The sequence below is a fragment of the Babylonia areolata genome, chromosome 7 (assembly GCF_041734735.1).
Source record: "Babylonia areolata isolate BAREFJ2019XMU chromosome 7, ASM4173473v1, whole genome shotgun sequence".
In the NCBI taxonomy this organism is placed as follows: domain Eukaryota; kingdom Metazoa; phylum Mollusca; class Gastropoda; order Neogastropoda; family Buccinidae; genus Babylonia; species Babylonia areolata.
In genome coordinates, this window is record NC_134882.1 from 30,936,638 (window position 1) to 30,945,948 (window position 9,311).

Consider the following 9,311-nt stretch of genomic DNA (forward strand, 5'->3'; position numbering starts at 1 on the left):
TTGACCTGGGAGATGGGAAAAATCTCCACCCTTTACCCACCAGGCGCCGTTACCGAGTTTCGAACCCGGGACCCTTAGATTGAAAGTCCAACGCTTTAACCACTCGGCTGTTGCCCTCCACACAGCCAACCTCCCCCACACTGTCCCGTGTTCAGGCAGCTGTCCCGAGAAGATCCGGAAGGCTAGCTATCCTCCTGTTCTGTACAGTCCTTCGTGTTGTCAGACCGGCTCTCGAGTTGTCGCCCGCCTTTCCGTCCTCTCTTAATCAGTGCCTTGCAGGATGGTTGTCGAGAGGTGGAAGAGAGGAGGGGGAAGGTGGCAGAATGGTTAAGACGCTCAGCTGCCGATGTAGTGAGTCCGTGAGGGTGTTGGGTTCGAATCCCGTGGGCTCTCGCCCAAGCTGTCCTCAAGCAGCTCAACAACCACCTTTGTTTCAACAATCTCATCCACCCATTTCAGTCTGCCTATCGCGTTTTATGCATCATGGAATAAAATAATACAAAAATCATCTTCATTGGGAATATTGGATTCGGATTAGAGAATGTCACATTTTTAGTTAACCATTGGAATACCACACTCACAGTAATTGTAAAACTCACACACTAACATAATAAGTTAATCTATGCTAACTATTATCACATCAGTGCACTGAATTATTTTATTTAGAGAGGCAGACAGACAGAGCGAATTCTCGTGTGCAAACAGCCTCTCCAGAGCAAAACATGCACCCAAAACCAGATCACACCAAGACCAGAAAAACAACAACAACAAAACAAACCTGCTGTTGCCAAAAAAAAAAGTGTTTTCAGAGCAGACTTAAAAGATTTCAGCGAGACAATGAAGTGTATTATTCTAACCACTCATGGATAGCTAACTATGGCCTTTGTGAAAGAAACGTATCTCCTTACATGGGCCATGAGCCAAATAAGCCATTATTACACTGTGTGAGAGAGAGAGACTGAAGACTGAAGATGGTTTATTCACATTAGGCCTCAGCCCCTCGTGAAGGGGAATGTGAACAATATCTAACGAGCTATAATCATGAACATAAGGACTGTATAAGATACAGAAATAAATGTTACAAATCTTTGATCAGATTAAGAAACAGCAATTTCTCTATACTTAAAGGCTTTGTAAAGATAAATGGACACATTTCTAACATCGCTGTCATCAGTACAAGATAACAATAAAGTCAATTTAAAGAGACAGGGGTGTCGATAATATTTGGGCCGAATATATTTCTCTGTAATATCTTTGAGTGCTTCGCAACTGAGAACAAAATGCACTTCATCTTCCTTTGATTGTTTACACAAAGGGCACATTAGATCAGAATCTCTAACTTCTTTGTATCTAAAGTAATGCAGTCAAATCAGAGACACCTAGTCTAAACTTCGTCGTCACATATTTCAAATGTCTTTCCAGATTTAAACGCAAATATGGCTTTAAATCATGCAAAACACAAAACGTTCTATACACACCAAACCTTTCACTTGTGTAAATATGTCGATTCCAATCCTGCCGAAATGCATTTACAAAACCAGCTTCACAACCCACTCCCTGACTCAACCATACATGTCCAAACCCATATCCAAACAAACAAACACGCACGTTTGTAGCCCAATTCTTTAGGAAAGGGATCATTCAATTTTTACAGCTGAATTGGTGGCCATCCTTATGGCTTTAAATCATCTTGTTGATATACCAATCATAGTAAGTAATATTCTATTTTGTGTTGATTCTCAGTCTGTTTTAAAAAGTCTGCTCCTTTTTGAGAATAATCAAAGAGAAGATTTATTGTCTGAAATTAAGTATTTATTGCACTCCCTATTTGTGAAGGGTACAGATATTGATTTTTGTTGGATACCATCCCACACTGGATTCCTTTATAACGACCAAGCAGACAGGGCAGCAAAAAGGGGAGCAAAAAATCATACAGATAGTATAAAAGTATATTGCCCATTGTCATACAAGGAAATAAGCAATATACTAGAAAGAGACTTTTATAGGTGCTTGAGTTCAAGTCTAAAACCTCGTCAGTTGACTCTCTTAGACTTTGGTCCGATTCGCAGACCAATTCTGAGTTTAGCTCTCAGACTATTATCAAATTCATTACGGACCAAGAATTGTTCTAATGTCAAGTGCATATGCTTTAGTAACCTGACAATTGAGCATATAATTTTTGACTGTAGTTTGATGAAGCCTTATGTACACGAAAGTGTGTCTTCACAAGTGACTGAGAACGTTGATGTTTTTGACTTTTTGCATTCATTATCAGTTGTTTCGCTTGTCAGTTTAACGACTTCTCTTTTACGAAGTCCTTTAAGTAATTTCCTGTAATTGTATTTAGAATTTTTTTCTTTTCTTTTTTTTCAAATTTCACCCACATTTCACCCTCATTTGCCCATTTCCCCCAACCCTCCATTCATTCACATCTCCCACCCCATCTAACATTTTGTAAGTTTTATATGGTAGTCTTAAATCTTCCATTTGCAAAATTCTTAGCCAGAAGTATATGCAATTAACTGCAGAATTTACATATACAGGATAACGATTCGTTTCACCGAATACAAGGTCATTTGGGGTTCGCTTATCAACGCCCAGATATCTTTTTATAGCAAACAAATGAACAGGACCTCCTCACAGACTGTCTAGATATTGCAGATGATATACAGTTTGACAGGGGACACCGTCTTAACATGAGGCCTGACTCTCCTGTCATAGCGCGCTGCTGTTTCTATAAAGATAAAGTAGCTATCCTGAAATCGAAACGAAAACTGAAAGGAACCAATATTTTCATTGGGGAAGATTTCTCTACACGAGTTAGGGAAATAAGATGGAAGTTAACGCCTCATCTGAAAGCCGTCAGAAATAATGGGCAAAATGCTTTCATGGTTTTCGACCATCTGATTATAGAAGAAAAGAAATTCTTTCTGGATGGTCAGGACAACCTGAAAGAGACCAGATAGGGAGGAGGGCGGGCCAGTGATGAAGGGTGCTTTTGTTCTGGTCCTGAAAACAGGGATGGAGGGTTTGACGAAGAACCGGAATTGACATTACCTGTTCATGTCACCAGCGAACACTTGAGTTCTTGCAGGACAACTTGCATGAGCAGTCATGCGTTCACAATCACGTGAAAACACACGAGTGACAAGTGCTGAAACACGGTTTTTATTCTTGACGTGGAATGTGAATGGCTTGATGTCGAAACTTGTTGACAATGATTTTATGACATTTATTCGTGGTTTTGATTTTGTTTGTTTGGTTGACACGTTTATAGAAAATAATGAAATTGATTTATTTGATGGATATAAAATATTTCACAAACCTGCTGTAAAGTTTTCTAAACAGGGACAACGATCCGGAGGTGTGATGTGATGTGTTTGATAAAAAACGATTTTCTTCCTTTCTTGAGAGAGAGAGAGAGAGAGAGGTGTACAATGAGAGAGAGAGAGAGAGAGAGAGAGAGAAAGAGAGAGAGACAGACAGACAGACAGACAGACAGACACAGACAGAATGACGACCAAGTGTGCTTGTGTTCTCTTCCCGTCACAACTATTCAAAAACTGTGCAGCAGCTGAGGCAACCAGTAAGCAACGGCAGGTGTGTGGGACGTGGTGTGTTGCCCGTAGCTTCAGCACACCAGCCACTTGCGCCGGAGGAGACGGGTCTGTGTCTTTCCACACCAACCATGAAGCTCAAGATGTCCATTTGGTCCTGTCTGGTGGTCGGATTGTCCGTCAGTATCTGCGGGCTGGTTTACCTTTCCACTGGCAAGACAACTGTCATGAAGGTAGCAGTGGTTGTGTGTGTGTGTGTGTGTGTGTGTGTGTGTGTGTGTGTGTACTATGACCCAAATTGTTTATGGAGAAACTGGTATTTATCCAATTAGTATGTTAGTGAAAATGAGATTAGTTCGATTTTGGACCAGCTTATTGATATCAAACACAGAAAAATATTCTGGGAAAATATATTTGATACTACTTGACTCATATCGAAATGGTATTTATTCTTCAAAATGGATGAGTTGTATCAGACAAATTTTAATAGAAGCAGGGTATGACTGTGCTTGGGATGGTCAATTCTTCTTGGAGAGGGAATCTTTCTGCAAGAATGTCAACATTGCTTTGAGAGATAGTTTTCAAAATCTATGGAGACATACTCTAGAGGCGAGTAGTAAATGTTTGTTTTATCGAAATTTCAAAAGTGGATTTGGTAGAGAAAAATATATGTCAAATGCCTGATAATTATGTTATCAGCTTCTTCAGATTTCGAAGTAGTAATCATAAGCTGGAAATAGAAACAGGGAGACACAAAGGTATACCACGAGAGTTACGGCTTTGTAAGGTTTGTAACATGTCTGTGATTGGTGATGAGTTTCATTTTATAATGGAATGTCCCAGTTATAATCAGTTACGAAATAGATATGTTCCTAAAAAATATTTGTCTCCAAAATCGGTTTTTAATTTTTGTAATATGCTTAAAGGAGGCAAAAAAGTCATTTTAGCTGTAAGTAAGATGATTAGATTTGCAAATGTTGCCTAGTTATACTTTTGGAGTTAAAAGACATTTGTGTTTTCTCAACTTTTATGTGACATTGTTGTGTATTTGGAAATGTTTGTTCTGGGCACGAAAGGATTATTTTGCAGTAATCCTCCATACTCTAATAGGAGTGAAAGGATAATTAAAACTTGAAACTTGTGTGTGTGTGTGGAGTGGTGGTCGTGGGGAGAAGGAGGTGTTAGCTGAGTGACCGAGCCCGTGGATAAAGTTAATTTTCAATTTGATGAATAGAGAGGTTTTGTTGTGTGTGTGTGTGTGTGTGTGTGTGTGTGTGTGTGTGTGTGTGTGTGTGTGTGTGTGTTCAAAGTTCAGTCATTTTGTAAATCTTGTTGGTGCATGGAGGACGTCACCTGAAAATCCAACCCATAATCTGAAAGAAAGCTGCTACTATCTCTTCTGAATGTCTCCACATTCAGCAAAAAAAAAAAAAGACTGATGACAAGCTGGCACATCTCTGTCTGACACGCTGGTCGGCGACAATTCAGCTGAAGTCTGTCAAATGTTGATTTGTTGTCGGTCCGTCGATTTGTCACCAGTGACTTCTTCGTTCGTGGGCTTGAAACTACCACGTTCACTCGTATGTACACGAGTGGGCTTTTACGTGTATTGTCGTTGTTTTTTGTTTTTTTACCCCGCCATGTAGGCAGCCATACTCCGTTTTCGAGGGTGTGCATGCTCGGTATTTTATTGTTTCCATAATCCACCGTTTGCTGACATGGATTACAGAATCTTTAACGTGCGTATTTGTTCTTCTGCTTACGCAAACACACGATGAGGGTTCAGGCACAAGCAGGTCTGCACATAATTATGTTGATCTGGGAGATCGGAAAAGTTTCCACTCTCTACCCACCAGGCGCCGTTATCGAGATTCGATCCCAGGACCCTCAGATTGAAAGTCCAACGCTCTAACCACTCGGCTGTTGCTTCCCTCGTCATCACCAGCGACAATTCAACAGTTAACGTGTTACGACAGCCACCAACCCCTCCAGGCTTTGTCAGTGATCAGAATGAAACGTTGGCGGATTACGTGTGGAGGCAGTGTCAGCATAAACACATGGTGTCATCATCGCCAAAGCCACGATCGCTCAGTCATCTCCTTGTCGACGATAAAAACAAGGTAACTACAGAATAAGTGATCGTAGTGCCTGTAGTTAAGGCTGGAGACAGAATGAATACCAGCTATATGCCGTGTCTGTAATTATTTTCTTGTAATGGCTTCAGTCAAGATAGGGGACAGCTGTGGCAACAGCGATGCATCCCGTGTCTGAAATCAGTTCCTTGCAGTGGATAAAGTCAAGGTAGGAGTCAGTAAAAGTAGCAATAAGTAACATCATCATCATTATCAACATCAGCAACAGCAGTAGCAGCAGCAGTAAGTAATATCAGCAGTGACATCATCATCATTATCAACAGCATCAGCAGCAACGGCAGTTGCAGTAGTATCATCATCATTATCAGCAGCAGCAGGAGTCAATTTAATTTAGCAGGAGAAGCAGTAGCTTCATCATCATCGGTAGTAGCAGCAGCAATAGCATATCATCACCATCATCATCATCATCATCATTATCATAAGCAGCAGCAACAGTAGTCAATTTGGTTTGAAACTCAGATGATGAATCAAATCAAAACTGATGGTACTGCAAAGCTGTGCTAGAGAGAGAGAGAGAGAGAGAGGGTGGGGGGTGGGGGGTGGGGTGGGGGGCAAGATGTCACTGACATTGTTGGTTTGAGAACTGGGTGTGTGCAGGTGCTGTTCTGTGACATGTGTGTGCAGGTACTGTTCTGTGATATTGGTGTGTGCAGGTGCTGTTCTGTGATATTGGTGTGTGCAGGTGCCATTCTAATACCTGTGTGTATGCAGGTGCTGTTCTGTTGCCTGTATATGTGCAGGTGCTGTTCTGTTACCCGTGTACATGCAGGTGTTGTTCTGTCACCTGTGTATGCAGGTGCTGTTCTGTTACCTGTGTATATGACGGTGCTGTTCTGTTACCTGTGTGACTGTGTATCTTGGGGTTGGAGATTGCTCTGTTACCTGTGTGTGTGTGTGCGCGCGCGTGTGTGCAGGTGCTGTTCTGTTACATCCCCAAGGTGGCCTGCAGCAACTGGCGGCGTCTGCTGCTGGTTCTGAGAGGGCGTGTCAGTGCCGCTGACATGATGAAGATCTCCGTTCACAGCCATCCCGCCCAGGGCTGGCTGCCTTCCCTCAGAAGCTACAACCTGACAGCCGTCCGCTACCGCCTGCGCCACTACTTCAAGTTCGTCTTCGTCAGAGACCCCCTGGAGCGGCTCTTGTCAGCATGGCGCAACAAATTCCAATCTAACTTTTCCACCTCCATTGCTTTCAGGAGGGCTTACGTCCATAGGATAGTGCAGCGCTATCGGGACGTTTCAAACCGGAGCAGCTTAGGTCGTCGCGCCTCGGGCCGGCTGATGATTGGTTTTGACGAGTTTCTGCGCTACGTCGTGGATAGGTCTGCAGGCGGGATGGACGAGCACTGGGAACGGTTCCACCGACTGTGTCTGCCTTGTGCGGTGCACTACGACTTTGTTGGGAAGTACGAGACAATGGAGGAAGACGCTGGTCACGTGCTCCAGTTGCTGAACGCTTCTCACAAAGTCAGCTTTCCCAAACGTTCCGCCTTCTACCTTCACAAACCCACGTCAGTGTTTGTCAGTCAGTATTACCGAAACTTGTCTGCTTCACTGCTGAAAAGGGTCGCGGAATCGTATGACGTTGATTTTGACTTATTCAATTATTCCGTTCCAGAATACATGAACAAATAGTAAAGATACCAGTATGCTAAACGGTTGAAGAAGTGAACTGTGTTTTGTTGTTGTTTTTCTGGCTGACCGATGTTCTCGAAAATGATTGGAAATCAAGTTGGGGAAAGAGAGAAAGTGGCTGACCGATGTTCTCGAAAATTTCTTTCTTTCTTTAAAGTATGTAAGCTAGAGGAAAGAATGACTCTCTCTCTCTCTCTCTCTCTCTCTCTCTGTGTGTGTGTGTGTGTGTGTGAACAAAATGCTTAGAATCGACTTGAGTTTGTCTTGATTAGATATTGAAAGATATATTCGGCTACTTGTTCTCTTATACGCAGATGATATCATTTTATTGGCTAATTCTTGGTCTGCTTTGTAAAAAGAACTCAATACCTTATTAAGGTATTGCCAGAAATGGAAACTCGACGTGAATCCAAGTAAAACCAAAATTATTGTTTTCCATAAAAGAAAGAATCCTCGAGATGTCTTTACTTTTAATGATCAAACGTTGGAGGTTGTTAATTCTTTTAAATATCTAGACATTTTCAACAGAACAGGTACCTTTTTTAAAGGAGCACTGAAAGCAATGTATTCATTGTTAGACACAGCTAGAAAACAAAAAATCGTCTCTTAGAATTTGTTTGGAACTTTTTAATACCATGGTCATACCAGTTTTGTTGCATGGCTGTGAAATTTGGCCGGGGTGTGTGAAAATGTAGATATTTTGGAGAAACTACAATTGAAATTTAAAAAAACAACATTTATTCCGTTTGAAAAGAAATACTATGACTCATATGATTTATGGAGAAACAGGCATTTATCCTGTCTCGGAGCTAGTGAAGACAAGAATGATCAGTTTTTAGGCTGATATAATATCGTCTACAACACAGAATTATTCTTGTAAATAATGAGATATTTCGTTTGAGTTGTATAAAGAATGAATTTTTACAACACTATGGTTAAATTGCATAACATATATTTTAACAGAAACTGGATTCCATTGCGTATGGGATTCCCAGTCATGTTTTAAGAAAAACATGTTTTGTTTCCATGTCAGACAGGAATTGCAAAATAATCATATTCGGATGTGGCGTGACGCACTGGAAAATATCAATAGATGTTTATATTATCGAAACTTTAAACTAGACTTTGGAAGAGAAAATCATAGCCTAAACAAAACGGTCATACACGTAAAATGTTAAATGTTACAAGTTTGAGTGTGTAGGTATGCGTGCCTGACATCTGATTGAATGACACAGGAAACGAATGATGAGCGCCCAATGGCAGCCGTCAGTCGGCTCTACCCAGGTAGGCAGCCTGTTGTGTAAATGACTCAGTGTTTGTAAAGCGCTTAGAGCTTGGTCTCTGACCGGGGATAGGCGCTATATAAGTATCCTTATCAATAAGCATGCACTCAGGGCCTGACTAAGCGCGTCGGGTTATGTTGCTGGTCAGGCATCTGCCTAGCAGCTGTGGTGTAGCGTGTATGAATTTGTCCGAACGCAGTGACGCCTCCTTGAGAAATTAAAACTTAATGTATTGTGAGGGTGTAGTGTCTGACGACGTGTCCACACCAGTTAAGCCAGCTTTTTCGCTTGGCATTACTTTTATTTTCCTGTGTCCATACTGGTGATAGGAAGCGCGGCTAACTGAACAGCAGTTCCACTTCAAGTTGTTTCCGCCTTGACATAAAGGAGAGAAAGTTGTCTGCACTACTTGCTGTTGATCGGTCAATGTTTGACTTCCCTCTTCTTCTTATCTACCTTCTTCAGTTCGTTCGTTGGCTGCAACCCCCCACGTTCACTCGTATGTAAACGAGTGGGCGTCAACGCATGCTAAAGCGGACGTGCACCCTACCCCCCAATGTCCCACAACAGACGCCACAACACCAATAAGCCCACACAGAAATAGATTTTTACAACGCATTTAATGTACGCAATTATGTATTTGTATGACTGTATATTAAAAAAAAAAAATAATGAAAAAATTTT

The 9,311-nt window shown here is 41.5% G+C and overlaps 1 protein-coding gene across 1 annotated transcript; it reads left to right on the forward strand.

Annotated features, from left to right (window-relative positions):
- Positions 1 to 3,600: 3,600 nt before the first annotated feature.
- On the forward strand, positions 3,601 to 7,344 carry LOC143283822 (carbohydrate sulfotransferase 11-like). The gene is made up of 3 exons (XM_076590195.1): positions 3,601 to 3,790; positions 5,534 to 5,677; positions 6,625 to 7,344. Exons 1-3 carry the CDS (start codon positions 3,689 to 3,691, stop codon positions 7,342 to 7,344), a joined length of 966 nt encoding a protein of 321 aa, XP_076446310.1. The 5' UTR covers positions 3,601 to 3,688.
- The last annotated feature ends 1,967 nt before the right edge of the window (positions 7,345 to 9,311 follow it).

Bases quoted from the DNA above. Each gene is read 5' to 3' on its own strand.
- LOC143283822 (XM_076590195.1), top strand. From the start codon at position 3,689: ATGAAGCTCAAGATGTCCATTTGGTCCTGTCTGGTGGTCGGATTGTCC. The intron at 3,791-5,533 runs GTAGCAGTGGTT...GTGTTACGACAG, and splicing joins GCAAGACAACTGTCATGAAG to CCACCAACCCCTCCAGGCTT. The intron at 5,678-6,624 runs GTAACTACAGAA...GCGTGTGTGCAG, and splicing joins TTGTCGACGATAAAAACAAG to GTGCTGTTCTGTTACATCCC.